This window comes from Bombina bombina, chromosome 2, assembly GCF_027579735.1.
Source record: "Bombina bombina isolate aBomBom1 chromosome 2, aBomBom1.pri, whole genome shotgun sequence".
Lineage (NCBI taxonomy): Eukaryota > Metazoa > Chordata > Amphibia > Anura > Bombinatoridae > Bombina > Bombina bombina.
In genome coordinates this window covers 795,065,335-795,093,140 of record NC_069500.1, presented here as the reverse complement: position 1 = coordinate 795,093,140, position 27,806 = coordinate 795,065,335, and the positions used below count along the sequence as shown (strand labels likewise).

Sequence of the window (27,806 nt, the reverse complement as noted above, 5' to 3'; positions counted from 1 at the left end):
GTGCTCAAGACTCTGAATGGGAAAGCAGCACACCCAAATCTCAAAGACCACTAAGAGACACAACACCTTATTTGAAAGCACCAAATGAGTGGTCCTATGTCTGTCCAGCTGCTAGTCTTTCCATTCAGAAGAATATTGGAAATTATTTGAGCATGAAAATAAATGTATTTAATGCCTATGATTCACGCTGAACATATACAGTATATTATTGTCTAGGGGAAAAAACAACAACCTGTAAAACATTTGAAATTGCCCTTTTTACATGAAACAAATGTAAAACCCACTCTGTGAGACTATACGTATATAAAATATAAACAATCTTAAAATGAAAACATTTTTGCTAGACGACGTGATTTTTATCAGCATAAAGTGACAGTAGCTTCTAGCGACACTGCCAGTGATTTATCAATTATATTGTACAGACCCAGACAGACACCCATATAGTCTTTTACATTTTTTTATTATACAGTGTGCTACTGTATGATAAAGGTACTAAGAATGCCATTACAGGTTCAGATACAGTCTTCAGTCTGAAATGGCAGCCCAAGCTTAAGATGGCCGTATTGTTCTGCCCAGGCCCTAGACTAGCCGACTTGTTTAAGATAAGCTATAATATAAATATACCAAATCTTACATGTGTGTTCAAGCGATAAGACATTAGTTCAAACTCCCCATCAGGAGGGATGAAGGATATGGTCCTATCATTTTCAAATCTGGACAACCGAACACACTGGTGGAACTTCACGTCTTCTAGCTCCACAGATTTGCTCTTGCCACCTATAAAGATTTAAGATAGAATAACACTGCAGCAAAATACACTTGTTGGAGAAAAACAAAAATGTATGCTTACCTGATAAATTTCTTTCTTTCTGGGCAAGGAGAGTCTACGTCATTCCAATTACTAGTGGGATATTCAACTCCTGGCCAGCAGGAGGAAGCAAAGAGCACCCCAGCAAAGCTGTTAAGTGTAACTGCCTTACCCATAATCCCGAGTCATTCAGTCGAAGAAAAATGGAAAAAGAAGAAACACAAGGTTAAAGAGGTGCCTGAGGTTTACTCAAAAAAACCTGCCAAATTATAAATTAAAAATAGGACGGGGTTGTGGACTCTCCATGCCCGGAAAGAAATTTCAGGTAAGCATACATTTTGTTTTCTTTCCTATGACATGGAGAGTCCATAACGTCATTCCAATTTCTAGTGGGAACCAATACCCAAGCTAGAGGACACGGAATGAACAGGGAGCAAGAACAAGGCAGGAGGACATAAACAGAAGGCACCACCAATTGAAGAACCTGTCTCCCAAAAGAGCCCTCAGCAGAGGCAAAAAGTATCAAATTCGTAAAATTTGGAAAAAAGTATGCAAAGAGGACCATGCTGACGCCTTGCAAATCTGTTCCTCAGAAGCTTTATTTTTGAAAGCCCAAGATAAGGAAACAGCTCTAGTGGAATGAGCCGTAAGTCTCTCAGGAGGCTGCTGTCCAGCAGTCTCATAAGCAAAACAAATCATATTTCTAAACCATAGGGAAAGGGTAAAAGAAGAGGCCTTCTGATCCTTACGCTTTCCAAAGGAAACAACAAACAGGGCAGTAGATTGCAAAAAATCCTTAGTAGCTTGTAGGTGTCAGCCGTAAGGAATCGGTCCAGGATTTAACCCAACTGCTAGAGTGATAAGATAAACGCACGCTAGCACACTGAGAGGAACGGGACAGGACGTGACCCACTCAGAAAAGAATAAAAGGCAATAATTATGCAGGAAAAGAAAAACTGTACTCACAGGTGTTGCATGGTCACATAGCAGTCTCTACTGAGATGAGGGGAGTACAAGGTAAAGAGACTTATGCAGGTTAAGGGTATACCGTAAGAGTGGTCAGGTAATGCAGAGGTCAATGTCCCTTTAAGCAGGTTTAAGGATAAGGCAGCAGAGTGGTCAGGCAAAACAATGGTCAATGTCCCTTTAAGCAGGTTTAAGGATCAGGCTGCAGAGTAGTCAGGCAAGGGTCAATATCCAGCAGACAGGATTTTAGGGATCAGGAAAGGATCGATATCCAGCAGACAGGATTTTAGGGATCAGGCAAGGATCGATATCCAGCAGACAGGTTTTAAATATAGGTAGAGAGCAGAAACTTACAGACCCACAAACAGGAAAGAACACTGACAAACGGGCCCTGAAGAAAACTCCCGCCGGCATTTTAAAGCCAGTGACGAGAGGAGGCCGTGACGTATGGGGGCATGTCCCAGGAAGGCTGCGTCACGTTACTAGGCAACATGACATGGTAAGGACACAGAGGAGATCCGGGAGCCGCGGTGACACGGCGATGAACGGATCGTGACAGTAGGTAAAAATTCAGAGCACACACACAACCACAGGTTATGCAAAATAACAACAACAATTACCTGATTAATGTTTCAATCCGACAACACCTTGCATTGCAAAATAAGGTACAGGGAATCGCACTGCAGAGCTGAAAGCTCAGAAACTTTGCGAGTTTAAGAAATAGCAAGGAGAAACAAATCCTTCCAAGAGAACAATTTTATATTAACAACATGCATCGGCTCTAACTGAGCCTGCAGCAAACTTAAAATACTAGGTTAAGGCTCCAGGAGGAGCAACAGGTTTAAATACAGACCTGATTCTGACCAGGGCCTGAACAAAAGCTTGAACATCTGGTAAATCTGCCAGACGTTTGTGCAAAAGAATAGACAGTGCAGAAATCTGACCCTTCAGAGTACTGACTGACAAAAACTTTTCTCCAGGCCATCCTGAAGAAAGGATAATATTCTGGGATCCGCACCTGGCTCCAGGAGAAACCCTTAGATTTGCACACACACAAAAAAAAAGGTATATACGCCCTACCTTATAGTAAATCCTGCGAGAAACAGGATTACGAGCCTGAAGTATAGTATCAAAGACCGCTTCAGAAAAATCATGTCTAGACAGGACTAGACGTTAAATCTCCAAGCAGTCAGCTTTAGAGAATCTAGATTTGAATGGTGGAATGAACCATGAACTAGGTCTTTCCTCAGAGGTAACCTCCAAGGTGGAAGGGATGACATCTTCACCAGATCCGTGAACCAGAGGCCAGGCAGGAGCTATGAGAATCACAGACTTTCTCTCCTGATTGATACGAGCAATGACTCTTGGAAGGAGAAAAAACTAAGGAAACAGGTATGCTAGACCTAAATACCAAGGAGCAGTCTGAGCATCTAACAGAGCGACCTGAGGATCTCTTGATCTTTATTCGTACTTTGGAAACTAGCGTTTTGACGAGACGCCATCAAATCCAACTCCGGAACCCCAATCCTACTAAAGGGTTATCCTTGAGAACACTTCCGGATGGAGAGCCCACTCCCGGGATGTGAAATCTGTCTGCTCAGAAAATCTGCCTTTTAACTGTCCACTTCTGGAATGTGGATGGCGGATAGGAGACAATTGAGAGCTTCTGCCCACTGCAGAATGCGAGTCACCTCCTCCATGGCCAATGAACTCAGAGCTCCCCCCTGGTGGTTGATATAAGCCACTTATGTAATGTTGTCCGACTGGAATCTGATAAGCTGGACTAAAGATAATTGAGGCCATGCTGTCAAGGCATTGAAAATTGCTCTCAACTCCAAGAAGTTTATGGGAAGAGAAGACTCATCTCAAGACCACAAGACTTTGCGTTTTTAAGAGAACCTCAAACTGCTCCCCAGCCTAAAAGGCTGGCGTACGTAGTCACAATCACCCAGGAAGGTTTCAGGAAGAATGTTTCCCGAGCCAGAGATTCCTGTGAAATCCACCACAAGAGAGAGTCTCTTGTTAGGGGATCCAGAGTTATCCGATAAATCTGAATGGGCTCCATCCCACTGACTGACCATGCATAGTTGCAGAGGTCTCATATGGAACCGAGCAAAAGGAACGATGTCCATAGAAGTAACCATCAGACCAATCACCTCCATGCATTAAGCCACTGATGGACGAATAGCAGACTGGAGAGAAAGGCACGAAGAAAGAAGCTTGGATTTTGAGACATTCGTCAGGAAACTTTTCATGGACAGGGAATCTATGATTGTCCCTAACACCACACCCTTGTAGCTGAAACAACACTTTCCATCGTCTGGGAACGTAGAAAAGTAAACAACATCTCTGTATGAGATTTTTCTAGTTGAAAAGATGAAGCTTGAACCAAGAGGTCGTCCAGGTAAGGCGTCCCGCTATTCTGAGATAAGACCACAGTCAAGAGAGTCCTTAGGACTTGTAAAGATTCGAGGAACCAAAGCCAGCCCAGAAGATGGGCAACAGACCGTAAATGTCTGCCTAGGAAAACAAACTGCAGCGAACTGGAGATGTTCCCTGAGAATGGGAATGAAGATACGTATCCTCGCTTAGCGGAGGAGTAGAGCAGTTCTGTACATTCTCCATGGACCCGCCCTCATTAGCGGTTCTAAACAGGACAAAAATGTGCTACCTAAAGGCTTCAGCCCATAGGAGTAGTAGCCGCTGAGAAATACAATCTCAAGACAATGAAAGGAAATCCCACACTAGGGTCAATAGTAGCTAAAAGACAAAAAAAACCTACATTAGTCGGATTAGCTCAGAACAGGGAAATTCTATGGAACTGCCACTAGATGGCAAAAACACCCATAAATCCCTTTGAGAAACATTGAGAAAATACCTAAAGGGAATCCCGATATTAAAAATATCATATAACCCTTCAGGACAGAAAATACATGTAGGTACCAGAGAACAACTCCTGGTTCAAACATAGAAGCGTGCAAAACACAGACCACAGCGAGAAATGAAGTAGAAAATGTGCACCACCGTCGAGAAACTAAAATGGCGGTGTCCTCAGCTTAGTATATCACCTATGAGGAGAATAAAGCTGACATAAAGTCTATCTCCTCTACAGTATCCCAACCAAACGACCTACGCGGTTTACACAGCATCCGTGCTTAGAAGCAAGTGTAGAACCACTGCTGAATTCAGGGACACACACATGCAGTCCCCTTTAGCAAAGTCATTAAAAACATAAATTGAGATAGCAAACACATACCTCTAATAAATAAGCGCCCATACGCCGCGATAAGCCCCCCTGATCAGCCTTCAACTGAAGTGGCTGAATAAGTGAAGCGCTAGAGTAATACGCAAATCGTTTGCTGCGTAGGCGTAATTGCCGCCTAAGTAGCTTATGTAACAGAACACAAGCGTCCTATGACAGGAATAAGAGAAATTTGTAAAAACATAATTTATGTTTACCAGATCATTTCCTTTCCATCTGTATGCGGAGAGTCCACGGCTTCGTTCCTTACTTATGGGAATACAGAACACCTGGCCACCAGGAGGCGGCAAAGACACCCGAGCCAAAGGCTTAAATACCTCCCCAACTTCCCTCATCCCCCAGTCATTCTGCCAAGGGAACAAGGAACAGTAGGAGAAATGTCATAGTATAAATGTTGCCAGAAGAACAAAAATTTTGGTCTGCCCAACGGAGAAAACGGACAGGGGCCGTGGACTCTCCTCATACAGATGGAAAGGAAATGATCTGGTAAGCATAGTTTATGTTTTCCATCTTAATATGAGGAGAGTCCACGGTTTCATTCCTTACTTGTGGGAAACATACCTAAGCTCTAGAGGACACTGAATGAAACCGTGTCGGACCCTATTCTGAGGGCACCACAGCCTGTAAAACCTTTCTCCCAAAAGCTGCTTCAGCCGAAGCAAAAACATTAAATTTGTAAAACTTTGAAAAGGTATGTAAGGAGGACCAGGTAGCCGCCCTACAAATATGCTCCATAGAGGCCTTATTCTTGAAGGCCCAAGAAGAAGCCTCAGCTCTAATAGAATGAGCCGTAATCCTCTGAGGAGGCTTATGTCCCGCTGTCTCATATGTTAAGCGATAATGCTCCTCAACCAAAAAGATAGGGAAGTGGAAGAAGTCTTCTGTCCTTTATGCTTCCCAGAATAAACAACAAACAATGACAACATCCGTCTAAAATACTTTGTAGCATTTCAAAGCCCGAACCACATCCAAATTATTTAGTAATCGTTCCTTCGAAGAAAGATTAGGACACAGGGAAGGAACCACGATCCCCTGATTGATGCTGCGATCAGACACCACCTTAGGGAGAAAACCTAACCCAGTATGAAGAACACAGTCTCAACAGCATGAAAAACTAGGTAAGTAGGCTCACATTGCAAGGTTGCCATGTCAGAAACTCTGCGTGCCGAAGCAATAGCCAGTAGAAAAAGAATCTTTCAAGACAGTAATTTAATGTCAACCAAATGCATGGGCTCAAACGGAGCCCTCTGAAAAACCTTAAGAACCAAATTTAAACTTTAAGGAGGAGCGGAATGTCTTAACAGGCCTGAATCTAGACAGAGCCTGAACAAACGACTATATCAGGAACCCAGCGAGCCTCTTGTGTAATAACACAGATAGAGCAGGGAACTAGCGGCCAATCCCTTCTCCAAACCGTCTTGGAGAAAAGAAAGAATCCTGGATACCTTGACCATATGCCTAGGGAATCCACGTTCTTCACACCAGAATAAGTAGGAAAAGAATATTCCCCTTAAATGGTATGGAAAGCAATCTAGATTTTGAAGTCATGTCAGCAGACCAAGACTTCAGCCACAGAGCCCTACGGGCTAGAACAGAGAAGCCTGATGTCTTGGAATTCAAGTGAATAATCTGCATGTTTGCATCACAGATAAATGAATTAGCTACCCTCAAGGCCTTAATTATTTACTGGATTTCTTCGAGGGGAGTTTCCACCTCTATCATCTCCGACAGAGCCACACTAATAGGTAGCGGCTCCAGCCACCACAACAACCGTCGCTGCAGGCTGAAATAAATACCCCGTGCTGAAACATCTTTCGTAACAGAGTTTCAAGCTTCTTATCCATGGGCTCCTTAAACGACTAACTATCCTCAAGCGGGAGTCAGGGACTGGAAACAATTTCTTAAAAGGAAGAAGGGGAAAAAGTGGATCCAAGCCTTTCCCATTCATTCTTAATATTTGCCATCTTTACAGGATCCGGGAAAGTCTGTGGCACTACTCTGTCCTCATAAACCTTATCAAGCTTAGGAATAGAAGGTTCCTCTGGTAATTTAGGTTCCGGAACCTCTAAAGTAGACAACACTTCCTTTAACAGAAAGCATAAGTGCTCTATCCTAAATCTAAAGTCTGGTTCCTCCGTAGCTGGAGGCTTAGAGGCAGCCAATTCCGACCCAGAAAGAGCATCCTCTGAAGTATCAGAGGCGTCTTCATCAGCGGATAATCTAGTATCAGATAAATCCAACAAGTTGGTAGATGACCCCTGGGAAGGATAGCAGTATTTAACCTTTCGCTTGCGCTTAGCAGGGCGAGGTAAAGCACTGAAGGCCGCAGACACTGCCGTTTGCAACTGTTGGTTAAAGTTTGGCGTTAGGAGGGCCCCTCCTGAAGGAGGATTAGTAGTGCAATGGGGAGCTGCATGTGTAATAGGAGATGTTTGCAGGGAACACACCTCGCGGGATGGTGACCGCCGAGAGAGGTGGATGGCTCAGTGGTACTAAACATCTTGGTCTTTTTAGATATAAAATTACTTTATCAAGATATGTGGAACATAAATTGAGCCGGCGGGTATATCGTAGCCTCCTCACAATAAAAACAGGTATTAGATCTTGGTAAGGAGGAAGTACCCTCTAACGTATCAGAGTCCTCCATAGCTTGCACTTTGAAGATGGACTATAGAAAAAAAAAATGGCACCTTTATACCCCCAATGGCCGGGACACTCACCACCTCCTATGACCCAGGCCCCACAGAGAAACCGCTTCTTCTCCTGTAAACCACACGGTCAGGAAAGAGGAAGTTAATGAGGCCACACCCTGTCACATGGAGTGCCATGCAGGACCGCCCCTGCTGCAGGTAAAAAGCGCGCCAAGCTGGTTGCGCAGTTATCCAAAAACTAAAGTAAAACCTGAATGTGCCAGAGCCTCATCTCACACATGTCTCAGCATAAAACATAATAAAGCAAATTGTGTATAAATCCCCCCCCCCCCCGTTCAATATTCTCCTACTGGAGATATTAACCCTTGATTCCATACAGATAAAGGAGTCACACTGCGACCCTGTCTTCTTACGTTATCATATGAGTATAAAATGAAACAATCTTACCAGAATAAACTCAGTGGAACAGACACACAGTCTCTCAAGTTTGACAGTCTTGTAGCATCGCACCTGACATGGACTTGAGTGATAGAATCAGGCAGTGAAACTTGTCAACATTGATTGCTTAGGAGGAGTTAATACGAGTCTGGATGGTTTCACAGAAAGACTTTCCCTGCATCTCCAGACCCTAACCTTGTCAATGCTCTCACTGAGAGGCTGACAAGACTACTTAAAACTCCAGACCCATGCCAAAGAGTACTAGCCTCCATAAGAGACTACTCCGAATCTTCAGACACTTCTCTGCCATCCTCCTGTGACGAAAGGCAAAGAATGACTGGGGGATGAGGGATGTGGGGGAAGTATTTAAGCCTTTGGCGGCTGGTGTGTCTTTGCCTCCTCCTGGTGGCTAGGTTCTGTATTCCCACAAGTAAGGAAATAAAGGAATGAAGCTGTGGACACTCATATTAAGAAGGAAAGTGATCTAAATAGGAAGCTGCAAGTACATTATTACACAGTAATAATTACACAGTACCCCAGCGCCTCATACTGATAGCCGCAAAAAGAGGTGAATGAGGTTCTTTACCCCAGCGCCATGTTTACACCGGCCCCCTAGATAACAACCGAAAATGCGGCCTGAATACCATTCTGCAGACTCCAATACCTCATACTGGCTGCTGTGAAAGGGCTACACCGAGCACTGCGAATGCGGAAGTTATAATGGTGAATCGTAAATGCAGCCATGAATAAATCACCGCTTACAATATACACAAACTCACAGAGGTATCCTAGTTGAAATACAGCATGTTACACAGAAAAATGCCGGCTTACACCAGCGCCATTTGCACTTTGATGCCCTTCATGCTGCTCTCAGTGGACTGATATCCCCAGACTGGGATATAGCTAAAAATCCTAGGCCCCTCTTTATATCAAGGTAATGGAGGTGACAGCAGTCACTGTAAACGACCCCCCTATCCCCGATGGCAGTAACGGCATACCTGCCAAGGGAAGGGAATAAGTAATAAAGGACTTACCGTCCAGGGTCTTCAACTGTGGAGCAGACACAGTACATGGTAGTCTGTCAGCCTCATCCGTCCGACAGGATCCTGGTAGAAAAGAAAAAATAATTTATGCTTACCTGATAAATTCCTTTCTCCTGTAGTGTAGTCAGTCCACGGGTCATCCATTACTTATGGGATTATAACTCCTCCCTAACAGGAAGTGCAAGAGGATCACCCAAGCAGAGCTGCTATATAGCTCCTCCCCTCTACGTCATACCCAGTCATTCGACCGAAAACCAAACGAGAAAGGAGAAACTATAGGGTGCAGTGGTGACTGGAGTATAATTTAAAATTTAGACCTGCCATAAAAAACAGGGCGGGCCGTGGACTGACTACACTACAGGAGAAAGGAATTTATCAGGTAAGCATAAATTATGTTTTCTCCTGTTAAGTGTAGTCAGTCCACGGGTCATCCATTACTTATGGGATACCAATACCAAAGCTAAAAGTACACGGATGACGGGAGGGACAGGCAGGCTCTTTACACGGAAGGAACCACTGCCTGAAGAACCTGTCTCCCAAAAACAGCCTCCGAAGAAGCAAAAGTGTCAAATTTGTAAAATTTGGAAAAAGTGTGAAGTGAAGACCAAGTTGCAGCCTTGCAAATCTGTTCAACAGAGGCCTCATTCTTAAAGGCCCAAGTGGAAGCCACAGCTCTAGTAGAATGAGCTGTAATTCTTTCAGGAGGCTGCTGTCCAGCAGTCTCATAGGCTAAACGTATTATGCTACGAAGCCAAAAAGAGAGAGAGGTGGCCGAAGCCTTTTGACCTCTCCTCTGTCCAGAATACACGACAAACAGGGAAGAAGTTTGTCGAAAATCTTTAGTTGCCTGTAAATAAAATTTCAGGGCACGGACAACGTCCAGATTGTGCAGAAGTCGTTCCTTCTTTGAAGAAGGGTTAGGACACAATGATGGAACAACAATCTCTTGATTGATATTCTTGTTAGTGACTACCTTAGGTAAGAACCCAGGTTTAGTACGCAGAACTACCTTGTCTGAATGGAAAATCAGATAAGGGGGATCACAATGTAAGGCCGATAACTCAGAGACTCTTCGAGCCGAGGAAATAGCCATTAAAAACAGAACTTTCCAAGATAACAGCTTGATATCAATGGAATGAAGGGGTTCAAACGGAACACCCTGTAAAACGTTAAGAACTAAGTTTAAGCTCCATGGTGGAGCAACAGTTTTAAACACAGGCTTAATCCTGGCCAAAGCCTGACAAAAAGCCTGAACGTCTGGAACTTCTGACAGACGTTTGTGCAAAAGGATGGACAAAGCTGAGATCTGTCCCTTTAACGAACTAGCGGATAAACCCTTTTCTAAACCTTCTTGTAGAAAAGACAATATCCTAGGAATCCTAACCTTACTCCATGAGTAACTCTTGGATTCGCACCAATGCAAGTATTTGCGCCATATTTTATGGTAAATTTTCCTGGTAACAGGCTTCCTAGCCTGTATTAAAGTATCAATCACTGACTCCGAGAATCCACGCTTTGATAGAATCAAGCGTTCAATCTCCAAGCAGTCAGCTTCAGAGAAATTAGATTTGGATGTTTGAAAGGACCCTGCACCAGAAGGTCCTGTCTCAGAGGTAGAGACCATGGTGGACAGGACGACATGTCCACTAGGTCTGCATACCAGGTCCTGCGTGGCCACGCAGGCGCTATTAGAATCACCGATGCTCTCTCCTGTTTGATCCTGGCAATCAATCGAGGAAGCAACGGGAAGGGTGGAAACACATAAGCCATGTTGAAGGCCCAAGGTGCTGTCAAAGCATCTATCAGAACCGCTCCCGGGTCTCTGGACCTGGATCCGTAACAAGGAAGTTTGGCGTTCTGGCGAGACGCCATGAGATCCAGATCTGGTTTGCCCCAACGCCAAAGTATTTGGGCAAAAACCTCCGGATGAAGTTCCCACTCCCCCGGATGAAAAGTCTGACGACTTAGAAAATCCGCTTCCCAGTTCTCCACGCCTGGGATGTGGATCACTGATAGGTGGCAAGAGTGAGACTCTGCCCAGTGAATTATCTTTGAGACTTCCATCATCGCTAGGGAACTCCTTGTCCCTCCCTGATGGTTGATGTAAGCCACAGTCGTGATGTTGTCCGACTGAAACCTGATGAACCTCAGAGTTGCTAACTGAGGCCAAGCCAGAAGAGCATTGAAAACTGCTCTTAATTCCAGAATGTTTATGGGAAGGAGACTCTCCTCCTGAGACCATGATCCCTGAGTCTTCAGGGAGTTCCAGACAGCGCCCCAACCTATCAGGCTGGCGTCTGTTGTTACAATCGTCCAATCTGGCCTGCTGAAGGGCATCCCCTTGGACAGATGTGGCCGAGAAAGCCACCATAGAAGAGAATTTCTTGTCTCCTGATCCAAATTCAGCATAGGGGACAAATCTGAGTAATCCCCATTCCACTGACTTAGCATGCACAATTGCAGTGGTCTGAGATGCAGGCGTGCAAAGGGTACTATGTCCATTGCCGCTACCATTAAGCCTATTACCTCCATGCATTGAGCCACTGACGGGTGTGGAATGGAATGAAGGACACGGCAAGCATTTAGAAGTTTTGTTAACCTGTCTTCTGTCAGGTAAATTTTCATTTCTACAGAATCTATAAGAGTCCCTAAGAAGGGAACTCTTGTGAGTGGCAATAGAGAACTCTTTCCTTCGTTCACTTTCCACCCATGTGACCTTAGAAATGCCAGTACAAACTCTGTATGAGACTTGGCAGTTTGGAGACTTGACGCTTGTATCAGAATGTCGTCTAGGTACGGAGCTACCGATATTCCTTGCGGTCTTAGTACCGCCAGAAGAGAACCCAGAACCTTTGTAAAGATTCTTGGAGCAGTAGCCAACCCGAAGGGAAGAGCTACAAACTGGTAATGCCTGTCTAGGAAGGCAAATCTTAGGTACCGGTAATGATCTTTGTGAATCGGTATGTGCAGGTAGGCATCCTTTAAATCCACTGTGGTCATGTACTGACCCTTTTGGATCATGGGTAAGATTGTCCGAATAGTTTCCATTTTGAACGATGGAACTCTTAGGAATTTGTTTAGGATCTTTAAATCCAAGATTGGTCTGAAGGTTCCTTCTTTCTTGGGAACCACAAACAGATTTGAGTAAAACCCTTGTCCGTGCTCCGACCGCGGAACCAGGTGGATCACTCCCATTAGTAAAAGATCTTGTACACAGCGTAGAAACGCCTCTTTCTTTATCTGGTTTGTTGACAACCTTGAAAGATGAAATCTCCCTTTTGGAGGAGAAGCTTTGAAGTCCAGAAGATATCCCTGAGATATGATCTCTAACGCCCAGGGATCCTGGACATCTCTTGCCCAAGCCTGAGCGAAGAGAGAAAGTCTGCCCCCTACTAGATCCGTTTCCGGATTGGGGGCCCTCACTTCATGCTGTCTTAGGGGCAGCAGCAGGTTTTCTGGCCTGCTTGCCCTTGTTCCAGGTCTGGTTAGGTTTCCAGCCCTGTCTGAATCTAGCAACAGATCCTTCCTGTTTTGGAGCGGAGGAAGTTGATGCTGTTCCTGCCTTGAAGTTACGAAAGGCACGAAAATTAGACTGTCTAGCCCTTGGTTTGGCTCTGTCTTGAGGCAGGGCATGGCCCTTACCTCCAGTAATGTCAGCGATAATTTCTTTCAAACCGGGCCCGAATAATGTCTGCCCTTTGAAAGGTATGTTAAGCAATTTAGATTTAGAAGTCACATCGGCTGACCAGGATTTTAGCCACAGCGCTCTGCGCGCCTGAATGGCGAATACGGAATTCTTAGCCGTAAGCTTAGTTAAATGTACTACGGCATCAGAAATAAATGAATTAGCTAGCTTAAGGGCTTTAAGCTTGTTTGTAATCTCATCCAATGGAGCTGTTTCAAGGGTCTCTTCCAGAGACTCAAACCAGAATGCCGCAGCAGCCGTGACAGGCGCAATGCATGCGAGTGGTTGTAATATAAAACCTTGTTGAGTAAACATTTTCTTAAGGTAACCCTCTAACTTTTTATCCATTGGATCTGAAAAGGCACAGCTATCCTCCACCGGGATAGTGGTACGCTTAGCCAGAGTAGAAACTGCTCCCTCCACCTTAGGGTCCGTCTGCCATAAGTCCCGTGTGGTGGCGTCTATTGGAAACATTTTTCTAAATATAGGAGGGGGGGAAAAGGGTACACCGGGCCTATCCCACTCCTTGGTAATAATCTCTGTAAGCCTCTTAGGTATAGGAAAGACGTCAGTACACGCCGGTACCGCATAGTATCTATCCAGCCTACATAATTTCTCTGGGATTGCAACCGTGTTACAATCATTCAGAGCCGCTAATACCTCCCCGAATAGTACACAGAGGTTCTCAAGCTTAAATTTAAAATTTGAAATGTCTGAATCCAGTCTATTTGGATCAGATCCGTCACCTACAGAATGAAGCTCTCCGTCTTCATGCTCTGCCACTTGTGACACAGTATCAGACATGGCTCTAACATTATCAGCGTACTCTGTTCTCACCCCAGAGTGGTCGCGTTTACCTCTAAGTTCTGGCAATTTAGATAAAACTTCAGTCATAACATTAGCCATGTCTTGTAAAGTGATTTGTAATGGCCGCCCTGATGTACTTGGCGTCACAATACCACGCACCTCCCGAGCGGGAGATGCAGGTACTGACACGTGAGGAGAGTTAGTCGGCATAACTTTCCCCTCGATGTCTGGTGAAATTTTCTTGACATGTACAGATTGGCTTTTATTTAAAGTATCATCAATGCAATTAGTACACAAATTTCTATTGGGCTCCACATTGGTCTTAGAACATATTGCACAAAGAGATTCCTCTGTGTCAGACATGTTTAAACAAACTAGCAATTAGACTAGCAAGCTTGGAAAATACTTTTCAAACAATTTTCAAGTAATATAAAAAACGTTACTGTGCCTTTAAGAAGCACACAAAAAACTGTCACAGTTGAAATAACAATGAACCGGATTAGTTATAGAAACCAATTTTTTACAGTAAATGCATTGATTTAGCAAAGGAATGCACCCACTAGCAAATGGATGATTAACCCCTTAATACCGGAAAAACGGATAACAATAAAATATAAACGTTTTTATCACAGTCAAAAAACAGTCTCACAGGTCTGCTGTGAGTGATTACCTCCCTCAAAACTAATTTTGGAGACCCCTGAGCTCTGTAGAGACGTCCTGGATTATGCAGGGAGAATAAGGAAGACTTGTGACTGAATTTCTACTGCGTAGAAAAGCGCCAAAATAGGCCCCTCCCACTCATAATACAACAGTGGGGAAGCTCAATAAACTGATTTTATTTAAAACAAACGACAGCCAAGTGGAAATTAATGCCCATAAAAATTTTCACCAAGTACCTCAAAGCTAAAACGATTAACATGCCAGTAAACGTTTTAAATATAAATACATGAAAAGTTATAAAAAAGCCTGTTGCTAGTCGCTTTTACTGCAGAAAGGCTATAAGATATATGTATACAGTATTTTCTAAGTGAAATGCCATTCCCCAGAAATACTTTAGTGCCAACATACATACATAACAGCCTGATACCAGTTGCTACTACTGCATTTAAGGCTGTACTTACATTTTAACGGTATTAGCAGTATTTTCTCAGTCAATTCCATTCCTTAGAAAATAATATACTGCAACATACCTCTTTGCAGGTGAACCCTGCCCGCTGTCCCCTGTTCTGAAGTTACCCCGCTCCTCAGAAGGCCGAGAACAGCAAATGGATCTTAGTTACGTCCGCTAAGATCATACACAAACTCAGGTAGATTCTTCTTCTAATGCTGCCTGAGAAAAAACAACACACTCCGGTGCCGTTTAAAATAACAAACTTTTGATTGAAGAAATAAAAACTAAGTTTTAATAACCACTGTCCTCTCACACATCCTATCGATTAGTTAGGTGCAAGAGAATGACTGGGTATGACGTAGAGGGGAGGAGCTATATAGCAGCTCTGCTTGGGTGATCCTCTTGCACTTCCTGTTAGGGAGGAGTTATAATCCCATAAGTAATGGATGACCCGTGGACTGACTACACTTAACAGGAGAAAGAAGAGTAACCAACTCTGGCTTTCTGCAAAGGGGTAGTAAAGTGTTAAAAAGTAAAGCAAAGACTACCTTGATGCCTTTTAACAGCTAAAAGCCACGACTACTCTTACTTAAGAGATTGACATGGACACAGCTAGACCCCAATCCTTGCTTGCAGAGAAAAGTACCCATAAAAGGATTAAATGTCTTCAGACACCAACGTAGCACATCCTCCATTGACAGAGGCTAAGAGGATGACTGGGGATTATGGGTAATGGAAGTTACACTTAACAGCTTTGCTGGGGTGCTCTTTGCCGCCTCCTGCTGGCCAGGAGTTGAATATCCCACTAGTAATTGGAATGACTGTGGACTCTCCATGCTATAGCAAAGAAATCCAGAGATCATTAGACAAAATAATAAAATAAATTTATACTAATAAATTAATTGCTTCCCACTTGTACAACCACATCAGTTCTGGTGGATGTATGGCCTTTACATACTAAATCAGTCAGTAGAAATTCCTCTGAGGGTGTGATGAACCCCTTCCAACATATATGCTGCACTTGCCTGCTTGTCACATAGCTAGGGAAGAAAAAATTTATGGAAGAAGGGGCTTTAACCTGAAAGCTAAAAGGTATGAATGAAATGTTTGTGTCTAGTGGGGATTGGGCTTCCTATGGTTATAATTTGATTATAGAGAAATAGATTTATTGGCAACTATAAAAGCTTTTTGTTCCCCGACACTTTAGTAGAACCATATCAATACTGGTATCAAATATGGACCAATGAAGGTGAAGTAGGAAGAAACATTCTCTTGAGCACCTTCGTTCTGCAAGACCTTTTTATCAAATGCTACTTGTTCTGACAAACATATTGAGGTAGTAGAATTTAATAAGAGTAAGCAAGTAAGACCAGTCACATTCATGAACATAACACTGAATTTTCATGATGGTAGGCCCAGGAAGCTAATAAGGTTTTCTTGATTACAGAGCAAATCCAATTAGGCAGCTCCAACTATTTCTTTTCAAGCCTATCAAAACTGACGCTTTTTTGTTCCTAAACATCTCAAAATGTGAAGGAACCAAAAATCTATTATTTAAAATTCTGAGAAGAAACCACCTTTTGACAGAATTATGAAAACTGACGTATACTAGCACAAGGACTGTCATAAAAATTTTTACGCCAAACAATTAAGGATTCAGTAAACAAGCAAGCACTTTTGGGTCTTGGTAAAGGAATGGATCATGTAACAGAAGGCTAAGAATCTCATGATTTCTGAACTACCCTAAGCAAGATTATAATAAGGATGTGTACCCACCCCTACAGACCTCTTGGAGAGGTTTCCACCTACTGAAGTACATATATGACAAATAATCACCAATACTAATATGGTTCTACAAGATTTTGAGACAATGTTTATTACTCTAATTAGTCAATCCTTAAAGAACATCTGATATTGTAATATAAAATGTTGAATTGTTTGTATTAAAAAACTTTGCAATATACTTTCCACACAAAAATGTCCAACATGTGGAGAACTTTTAGCTTTCACAATTAGGGTTTGAGCAAGAGAGAATTAGCATTTTTTCTTTCTTTTTTTTTTTTTTTTTTTTTTTTGAGTTGTAAACCAAATATAATCAATGTCTTTAAGTACTCATTAAAAGGTGTAAAACAAAAAACAAAAACAAAAACACATCACACACAAAACAAAAATGATGAAATATACTAAATGTAAATGTTGAATTGCATAGTATATTGACAAAAAGAACACACTTACGTCCAGTATTTTCAAACAGAACTTTATCGTTTAACCCAAGTCGAAGTTCTGGCATTCCTGAGAGAAAAACACGCATTTTGATAGAGCCAACTATCTCACTGCGCAATACATTTCCATTAGCACTGACCTGGCAAAAACAATGGATACAGGGTCATAATTTACATTGCTTGTATAAATGTATGCGAACAGTGTTAGTTATGCAAAACTGGGGAATGGATAATATAAAGGGGATTATCTATATTTTTAAAACAATAAAAATGTTCAAGTAGACTGTCCCTTTAAGGATAGTAAAAAATGAATTTGCTTGACATGTTTGGTAAACTATCATAAAGCCCTTAAGTGTCTTCCTCTTAAACTCAGAGGGTGTATAATCCTAATAGAGGATGATTATGAATCTCAAGATGATACAAAGCTACGTATTTACATTTCCTAATGGCTAGAGCAGCACAAATTAAACTGAATACTTGGATTTAAACATAGGATTTCCAGGAGGGTTCCCAGGGAACCTTATGATCAATACCTTTCAAAATGTATTTTCTGCAAAGTAGATTCTGGAAGAGCTGCAAACTCAAGGTTATTCCCAAAAGACATCCATTAAAAGGAATACTAAATTAAATTGTTTTCTTTCATGATTCAGATAGAGCACGCAATTTTAAGCAACTTTCTAATTTACTCCTATTATCAATTTTTTTCGTTGTCTTGGCATCTTTAAGTGAAAACACAGGAATGTAAACTTAGGAGCCAGCCCATTTTTTTGTTCGGCACCTGGGTAACACTCATTATGCCAAATACACGAAAAGTGGCTATTTTCTTTGGATCACAGTGAATTATAAATACAAATATAAGTGACAGTAACACACTTGATCTTGAAATGCCTTTTATATCATTATGACATGTTAACATAGATAATGTGCTATTTACCAGTAGGTTTACAGATTCAATAACATCCAGGAAAACTTCATTCTTCCTATATTTAATCCCCTCTGATCTCCAAGATACAGCATTTGTGACAGTGGCGGGTGGGCGGGGGGCACCAGTTTCTAACTTGTGACCTTCTTGAGTAATGTACCTATTAAAATATTTAATATAAATACACTTTCAGAAAGCATTTAAAAGGCACCTATGAATGAACCATAGTGATGACACATACTAATAAACATAGTTTACATTTCTTTTTAAGTGTAGTCATTTTAGAGGCTAAAGAACCCTTTGAAAACTGTGGTTGGCACTAGGTTTGCCACCAATTCTTTCCATTGCATTTCAGTCTAAAGATAGATAAAGATTTACTGGAAGAGACTACATAAAAACATAATTTATGCTTACCTGATAAATTTATTTCTCTTGTGGTGTATCCAGTCCACGGATCATCCATTACTTGTGGGACATTCTCCTTCCCAACAGGAAGTTGCAAGAGGATCACCCACAGCAGAGCTGCTATATAGCTCCTCCCCTAACTGCCATATCCAGTCATTCGACCGAAACAAGCCGAGAAAGGAGAAACCATAGGGTGCAGTGGTGACTGTAGATTAAATTAAAATTTAGACCTGCCTTAAAAAGACAGGGCGGGCTGTGGACTGGATACACCACAAGAGAAATAAATTTATCAGGTAAGCATAAATTATGTTTTCTCTTGTAAGGTGTATCCAGTCCACGGATCATCAATTACTTGTGGGATACCAATACCAAAGCTAAAGTACACGGATGAAGGGAGGGACAAGGCAGGCTTAAATGGAAGGAACCACTGCCTGTAGAACGTTTCTCAATATATGACTTTTGAAGCCATTTGAGCCCTTCAGAGATGTCCTAAAGCATGCAGGGGACTGCTGAGGGAAGCTGAATGTCTCTGTCTGTAATTTTAACTGCGCAAAAAAGCGCTAAAATAGGCCCCTCCCACTCATATTACAACAGTGGAAAGCCTCAGGAAACTGTTTCTAGGCAAAAATCAAGCCAGCCATGTGGAAAAAACTAGGCCCCAATAAGTTTTATCACCAAAGCATATATAAAAAAGATTAAACATGCCAGTAAACGTTTTATATTGCACATTAATCAGAGTATATACCTCTGATAGCAAGCCTGATACTAGTCGCTATTAAATCACTGTATTTAGGCTTAACTTACATTAATCCGGTATCAGCAGCTTTTTTCTAGCAAATTCCATCCCTAGAAAAACTTAAACTGCACATACCTTATTGCAGGATAACCTGCACGCCATTCTCCCTCTGAAGTTACCTCACTCCTCAGACATATGTGAGAACAGCAGTGGATCTTAGTTACTTCTGCTAAGATTATAGAAAAACGCAGGCAGATTCTTCTTCTAAATGCTGCCTGAGATAAAATAGTACAACTTCGGTACCATTTAAAAACAATAAACTTTTGATTGAAGAAAAAACTAACTATATTACACCACTTTCCTCTTACTACCTCCAGCTATGTTGAGAGTTTGCAAGAGAATGACTGGATATGGCAGTTAGGGGAGGAGCTATATAGCAGCTCTGCTGTGGGTGATCCTCTTGCAACTTCCTGTTGGGAAGGAGAATATCCCACAAGTAATGGATGATCCGTGGACTGGATACACCTTACAAGAGAAATTGTAACACACATAGCCTATGAAACACTACTTAAATTTTTCACACCCGTGTTTTGCGCGAGTGTCTGTACTTTTGATCATGCTATATTACACTGGAAGCATAATCAATTAAAGGTAATCACATACGTTTCAAAACTGATATGTTAACAAGATATAAAATGCAGTTAGTGAAAATATTGTAAGTATAGTATTGGGGCTATTCCCTGCCTCCCTCTAGTCAGGGGTGCAGCCATTTTGAAATCTAGCATTCAGTGCATTCCAGTGCTGATGTGTTTGCACATGTGAAGCAACTCTCTTTCTGATACCAAGGTTCCAAAATGGCAGCACCCATGATTAGAGAGGAGGGCATGAAAATAATTTAGTGTCCCTTTAAGCATTTTCCAAGGCTTTAGATGGGTTTTCAAGGACATGTAAAAAGAAAAAAAAGTTGCCAAAAATAACAAAGCAGCAGTAAGAAAATGCTCAAATGTGTTATAGCACTGGCTGATAACAAGCTTTTTAATTCTTGCAAATAGGTTAAATAGTCTGTTAAAGTTAGCTCCAGAACGTGAAAGTGATACAGTATAGCTGTAAAAAGCTGACTAGAAAATATCACCTGAACATCTCTATGTAAAAAAGATAGATATTTTACCTCAAAAGTTTCTCAGTAGCCACATCCCATTGTAAAGGGCTTCTAAGCAACAAATCAGTATGTCTGTCCCGGGACAGCGGAAGAAGCGAGCTTTTGTGCACCCTCATCTTATTTCCCTACTCAGTGTAAGGAAGTTTACAATGAAATATCATGAGAGTTAAGTGAAATCTCATGAGATCACAGTAAAAGAGTTAATGACCTCAGCACTGCTGATGCTGATTGGCTGCTGTTCATTTCTTCATTTTTTATTTTTTGTTACCTGCAGCTGGGCAGTAACTGAGTATAACTTTTTACACAGAACTTATACTGCTGAGCTGAGGAAATTGTGAGGTAAAAACATAATTTATGCTTACCTGATAAATTCCTTTCTTCTGTTGTGTGATCAGTCCACGGGTCATCATTACTTCTGGGATATTATCTGCTCCCCTACAGGAAGTGCAAGAGGATTCACCCAGCAGAGTTGCTATATAGCTCCTCCCCTCTACGTCACCTCCAGTCATTCGACCAAAGACCAACGAGAAAGGAGAAGCCAAGGGTGTAGTGGTGACTGGAATATAATTTAAAAAATATTTACCTGCCTTAAAAAACAGGGCGGGCCGTGGACTGATCACACAACAGAAGAAAGGAATTTATCAGGTAAGCATAAATTATGTTTTCTTCTGTTATGTGTGATCAGTCCACGGGTCATCATTACTTCTGGGATACCAATACCAAAGCAAAAGTACACGGATGACGGGAGGGATAGGCAGGCTCATTATACAGAAGGAACCACTGCCTGAAGAACCTTTCTCCCAAAAATAGCCTCCGAAGAAGCAAAAGTGTCAAATTTGTAAAATTTGGAAAAAGTATGAAGCGAAGACCAAGTTGCAGCCTTGCAAATCTGTTCAACAGAGGCCTCATTCTTAAAGGCCCAAGTGGAAGCCACAGCTCTAGTAGAATGAGCTGTAATTCTTTCAGGAGGCTGCTGTCCAGCAGTCTCATAGGCTAAACGAATTATGCTACGAAGCCAGAAGGAGAGAGAGGTAGCCGAAGCCTTATGACCTCTCCTCTGACCAGAGTACACGACAAACAGGGAAGACGTTTGTCGAAAATCCTTAGTTGCCTGCAAGTAGAACTTGAGGGCACGAACTACATCCAGATTGTGTAGAAGACGTTCCTTCTTTGAAGAAGGATTTGGACACAAGGATGGAACAACAATCTCTTGATTGATATTCCTGTTAGTGACTACCTTAGGTAAGAACCCAGGTTTAGTACGCAGAACTACCTTGTCTGAGTGAAAGATCAGATAAGGAGAATCACAATGTAAGGCTGATAACTCAGAGACTCTTCGAGCCGAGGAAATAGCCATTAAAAACAGAACTTTCCAAGATAACAATTTTATATCAATGGAATGAAGGGGTTCAAACGGAACACCCTGTAAAACGTTAAGAACTAAGTTTAAACTCCATGGCGGAGCAACAGTTTTAAACACAGGCTTGATCCTAGCTAAAGCCTGACAAAAGGCCTGGACGTCTGGATTTTCTGACAGACGCCTGTGTAACAAGATGGACAGAGCTGAGATCTGTCCCTTTAATGAACTAGCCGATAAACCCTTTTCTAAACCTTCTTGTAGAAAGGACAAAATCCTAGGAATCCTAACCTTACTCCAGGAGTAATCTTTGGATTCACACTAGTATAGGTATTTACGCCATATCTTATGGTAAATCTTTCTGGTAACAGGCTTCCTAGCCTGTATCAGGGTATCAATAACCGACTCAGAAAAACCACGTTTTGATAAAATCAAGCGTTCAATTTCCAAGCAGTCAGCTTCAGAGAAGTTAGATTTTGGTGTTTGAATGGACCCTGTATCAGAAGGTCCTGTCTTAGAGGTAGAGACCAAGGCGGACAGGATGACATGTCCACTAGATCTGCATACCAAGTCCTGCGTGGCCATGCAGGTGCTATTAGAATCACTGATGCTCTCTCCTGTTTGATTTTGGCAATCAATCGAGGAAGCAGCGGGAAGGGTGGAAACACATAAGCCATCCCGAAGTTCCAAGGTGCTGTCAAAGCATCTATCAGAACCGCTCCCGGATCCCTGGATCTGGATCCGTAGCGAGGAAGTTTGGCGTTCTGGCGAGACGCCATGAGATCTATCTCTGGTTTGCCCCAACGTCGAAGTATTTGGGCAAAGACCTCCGGATGAAGTTCCCACTCCCCCGGATGAAAAGTCTGGCGACTCAAGAAATCCGCCTCCCAGTTCTCCACTCCCGGGATGTGGATTGCTGACAGGTGGCAAGAGTGAGACTCTGCCCAGCGAATTATCTTTGATACTTCCATCATTGCTAGGGAGCTTCTTGTCCCTCCTTGATGGTTGATGTACGCTACAGTCGTGATGTTGTCCGACTGAAACCTGATGAATCCCCGAGTTTTTAACTGGGGCCAAGTCAGAAGGGCATTGAGAACTGCTCTCAATTCCAGAATGTTTATTGGTAGGAGACTTTCCTCCTGATTCCATTGTCCCTGAGCCTTCAGAGAATTCCAGACAGCGCCCCAACCTAGTAGGCTGGCGTCTGTTGTTACAATTGTCCAGTCCGGCCTGCTGAATGGCATCCCCCTGGACAGATGTGGCCGAGAAAGCCACCATAGAAGAGAGTTTCTGGTCTCTTGATCCAGATTCAGAGTAGGGGACAAGTCTGAGTAATCCCCATTCCACTGACTTAGCATGCACAATTGCAGCGGTCTGAGATGTAGACGTGCAAAGGGAACTATGTCCATTGCTGCTACCATTAAGCCGATCACCTCCATGCATTGAGCTACTGACGGGAGTTGAATGGAATGAAGGACACGGCATGCATTTAGAAGCTTTGTTAATCTGTCTTCTGTCAGATAAATCTTCATTTCCACAGAATCTATAAGAGTCCCTAAGAATGGAACTCTTGTGAGAGGAAAAAGAGAACTCTTCTTTTCGTTCACTTTCCATCCATGCGACCTTAGAAATGCCAGAACTAACTCTGTATGAGACTTGGCAGTTTGAAAGCTTGAAGCTTGTATCAGAATGTCGTCTAGGTACGGAGCTACCGAAATTCCTCGCGGTCTTAGTACCGCCAGAAGGGCACCCAGAACCTTTGTGAAGATTCTTGGAGCCGTAGCCAATCCGAATGGAAGAGCTACAAACTGGTAATGCCTGTCTAAGAAGGCAAACCTTAGATACCGGTAATGATCTTTGTGAATCGGTATGTGAAGGTAAGCATCCTTTAAATCCACTGTGGTCATGTACTGACCCCTTTGGATCATGGGTAAGATTGTCCGAATAGTTTCCATTTTGAACGATGGAACTCTTAGGAATTTGTTTAGGATCTTTAAATCCAAGATTGGCCTGAAAGTTCCCTCTTTTTTGGGAACCACAAACAGGTTTGAGTAAAACCCTTGTCCTTGTTCCGACCGCGGAACCGGATGGATCACTCCCATTAATAACAGATCTTGTACACAGCGTAGAAACGCTTCTTTCTTTATCTGGTTTGTTGACAACCTTGACAGATGAAATCTCCCTCTTGGGGGAGAGAATTTGAAGTCTAGAAGGTATCCCTGAGATATGATCTCTAGCGCCCAGGGATCCTGAACATCTCTTGCCCAAGCCTGGGCGAAGAAAGAGAGTCTGCCCCCCACTAGATCCGGTCCCGGATCGGGGGCCCTCGGTTCATGCTGTCTTTGGGGCAGCAGCAGGTTTCCTGGCCTGCTTGCCCTTGTTCCAGGACTGGTTAGGTTTCCAGCCTTGTCTGTAACGAGCAACAGTTCCTTCCTGTTTTGGTGCAGTGGAAGTTGGTGCTGCTCCTGCTTTGAAATTCCGAAAGGGACGAAAATTAGACTGTCTAGCCTTAGCTTTGGCTTTGTCTTGAGGCAGGGCGTGACCCTTACCTCCTGTAATGTCAGCGATAATTTCTTTCAAACCGGGCCCAAATAAAGTTTGCCCCTTGAAAGGTATATTAAGTAATTTGGACTTAGAAGTTACATCAGCTGACCAGGATTTTAGCCACAGCGCCCTACGTGCCTGAATGGCGAATCCTGAGTTCTTAGCCGTAAGTTTGGTTAAATGTACTACGGCCTCCGAAATGAATGAATTAGCTAGTTTAAGGACTCTAAGCCTGTCCGTAATGTCGTCCAGCGTAGCTGAACTAAGGTTCTCTTCCAGAGACTCAATCCAAAATGCTGCCGCAGCCGTAATCGGCGCAATGCATGCAAGGGGTTGTAATATAAAACCTTGTTGAACAAACATTTTCTTAAGGTAACCCTCTAATTTCTTATCCATAGGATCTGAAAAAGCACAGCTATCCTCCACCGGGATAGTGGTGCGCTTAGCTAAAGTAGAAACTGCTCCCTCCACCCTAGGGACCGTTTGCCATAAGTCCCGTGTGGTGGCGTCTATTGGAAACATCTTTCTAAATATTGGAGGGGGTGAGAACGGCACACCGGGTCTATCCCACTCCTTAGTAACAATTTCAGTAAGTCTCTTAGGTATAGGAAAAACGTCAGTACTCGCCGGTACCGCAAAGTATTTATCCAACCTACACAATTTCTCTGGTATTGCAACAGTGTTACAATCATTAAGAGCCGCTAAGACCTCCCCTAGTAATACACGGAGGTTTTCCAATTTAAATTTAAAATTTGAAATATCTGAATCCAATCTGCTTGGATCAGAACCGTCACCCACAGAATGAAGCTCTCCGTCCTCATGCTCTGCAAGCTGTGACGCAGTATCAGACATGGCCCTAGAATTATCAGCGCACTCTGTTCTCACCCCAGAGTGATCACGCTTGCCTCTTAGTTCTGGTAATTTAGCCAAAACTTCAGTCATAACAGTAGCCATATCTTGTAATGTTATCTGTAATGGCTGCCCAGATGTACTAGGCGCCATAATATCACGCACCTCCCGGGCGGGAGATGCAGGTACTGACACGTGAGGCGAGTTAGTCGGCATAACTCTCCCCTCGCTGTTAGGTGAAATTTGTTCAATTTGTACAGATTGGCTTTTATTTAAAGTAGCATCAATACAGTTAGTACATAAATTTCTATTGGGCTCCACCTTGGCATTGGAACAAATGACACAGGTATCTTCCTCTGAATCAGACATGTTTAACACACTAGCAATAAACATGCAACTTGGTTACAATCTTATTTAACAAAAACGTATTGTGCCTCAAAGAAGCACTAAACGATTAAATGACAGTTGAAATAATGAACTGAAAAACAGTTAAAGCATCATCTTTAAAAACAACACAACTTTTAGCAAAGGTTTGTTCCCATTAGCAAAGTAACACTAATTAAATTTGCAACCTAAAAATTACAGAGCAACGTTTTAAATCACAGTCACTATATAAGTCTCACAGCTCTGCTGAGAGAATCTACCTCCCTTCAAAGAAGTTTGAAGACCCCTGAGTTCTGTTAGAGATGAACCGGATCATGCAGAAAATACAAGAGTAACTGACTGGAAATTTTTGATGCGTAGCAAAGAGCGCCAAAAACGGCCCCTCCCCCTCATACACAGCAGTGAGAGAGAAACGAAACTGTCATAATTAAAACAAGCAACCGCCAAGTGGAAAAATAATGCCCAAATATTTATTCACTCAGTACCTCAGAAATGCAAACGATTCTACATTCCAGCAAAAACGTTTAACATGAAAAATACCAATTAAAAGGTTTAATGTACTTTTACAGAGTAATTCCGGTGAAATACCATCCCCAGAATACTGAAGTGTAGAGTATACATACATGTCATTATAACGGTATGGCAGGTTTTTCTCATCAATTCCATTCAGAAAATAAAAACTGCTACATACCTCAATGCAGATTCAACTGCCCGCTGTCCCCTGATCTGAAGCTTTTACCTCCCTCAGATGGCCGAGAAACAGCAATATGATCTTAACTACTCCGGCTAAAATCATAATAAAAACTCTGGTAGATTCTTCTTCAAACTCTGCCAGAGAGGTAATAACACGCTCCGGTGCTATTGTAAAATAACAAACTTTTGATTGAAGTTATAAAAAACTAAGTATAATCACCATAGTCCTCTCACACCTCCTATCTAGTCTTTGGGTGCAAGAGAATGACTGGAGGTGACGTAGAGGGGAGGAGCTATATAGCAACTCTGCTGGGTGAATCCTCTTGCACTTCCTGTAGGGGAGCAGATAATATCCCAGAAGTAATGATGACCCGTGGACTGATCACACATAACAGAAGAAATATCTTCCTTTTTTACATAGAGATGCTCAGGTGATATTTTCCTGTCAGCTTTTTACAGTTATACTGCATCAGTTTCAAGTGATTTAGCATATGAGTATTACATCCATTTAAACACAAATAGCATCTTCTTATTTCCCAATTGCTAACACATAAGAGCATTTCCTTATTGCCGTTATATGCCACTAAAGTCAAAAGTACACTTAAAGGGACAGGCTACTTGAAAATTGTTATTGTTTTTAAAAAGATAGATAATACCTTTATTACCCATTCCCCAGTTCTACAAAACCAACACTGTTATACTAATATAGTTTTATCTCTGATCATCTGTATCCAAGCCCCTGCAGACTGCCCTTTATCTCAGTGCTTTTTTTTCTTATAGCTTTTTAATATCTAGCATTTTAGCCAATCAGTGCTGGTTCTTATGAACCCATTATTATTCTTCACGGAAGTGTGCACAATGTTATCTATATTGCACACATAAACTAGCACTGTCTGGCTGTAGTGCAAGATTTGTAAAAAGCTTAAACAAAAAACACAGATAAGGGTGGCCTGCAGGGGCTTAGAAACAGGCAACCTTAGAGGTTATAAAGTGAAATTAATATAACAAATGTTGGTTATACAAAGATGGGGGTTGGGAAGTAAGGGTGTAAGATATCTTATTAAACAAACAATAAAAAAGTAGACTGTCCTTTTAGCTCAGAGTTAAGCTTCTATGATTCAGATACAGCATGCCATTTTAAGAACAAGAATGTTTTAAATTTACTTCCATCGTCAAAATGTACATAATCTTTTTATAGGTCCACTATCTGAGGCACCTACTGAGCATGTGCAAGTTTTTATACATATATGCACTTGTGATTGGCTGATGGCTGTCACATGATACAGGGGGAGGGGAAAATAGAAAGAGATTTTTCAGAAAAAGAAATCTGTTACTTACTTGAAATTCAGACTAATTACTATTGACTTGTCTTTCTGTGATGCATTTGCTGAATTCTCCTGTATTTAATGGTTCTTTAGTCAAAATTAAACTTTCATGATTCAGATAGGGCATGCAATTTTAAACAACTTTCCAATTGAATTGTATCATCAAATATGCTTTATTCTCTTGGTATTCTTTGTTGAAAGCTAAACCTAGGTAGACTCATATGCTAATTTCTAAGGCCTTGAAGGTCACTACATTTTGACAGCTTTTCACAACTAGACTGCGCTAGTTCATGTGTTCCATATAGATAACATTGTGCTCAATCCGTTGGAATTATTTATAGGTCAGCACTGACTGGCTAAAATGCAAGACTGTCAAAAGAACTGAAATAAGGTAGCAATCTGCAGAGGCTTAGATACAAGGTAATCACAGAGGTAAAAG

General features: G+C 42.1%; 1 protein-coding gene across 1 annotated transcript in view; it reads right to left on the bottom strand.

Moving 5' to 3' along the window:
• The window catches only part of AP1M1 (adaptor related protein complex 1 subunit mu 1), a 202,161-nt gene that overhangs the window by 92,573 nt on the left and 81,782 nt on the right, over positions 1–27,806 (bottom strand). The window contains exons 5-7 of the mRNA XM_053702981.1: positions 17,928–18,075; positions 17,007–17,133; positions 635–777 (exon numbers count right to left, since the gene is read on the bottom strand). Coding sequence (XP_053558956.1) covers positions 635–777; positions 17,007–17,133; positions 17,928–18,075 — 418 coding nt within the window. The remainder of the gene's footprint in view (positions 1–634; positions 778–17,006; positions 17,134–17,927; positions 18,076–27,806) is intronic.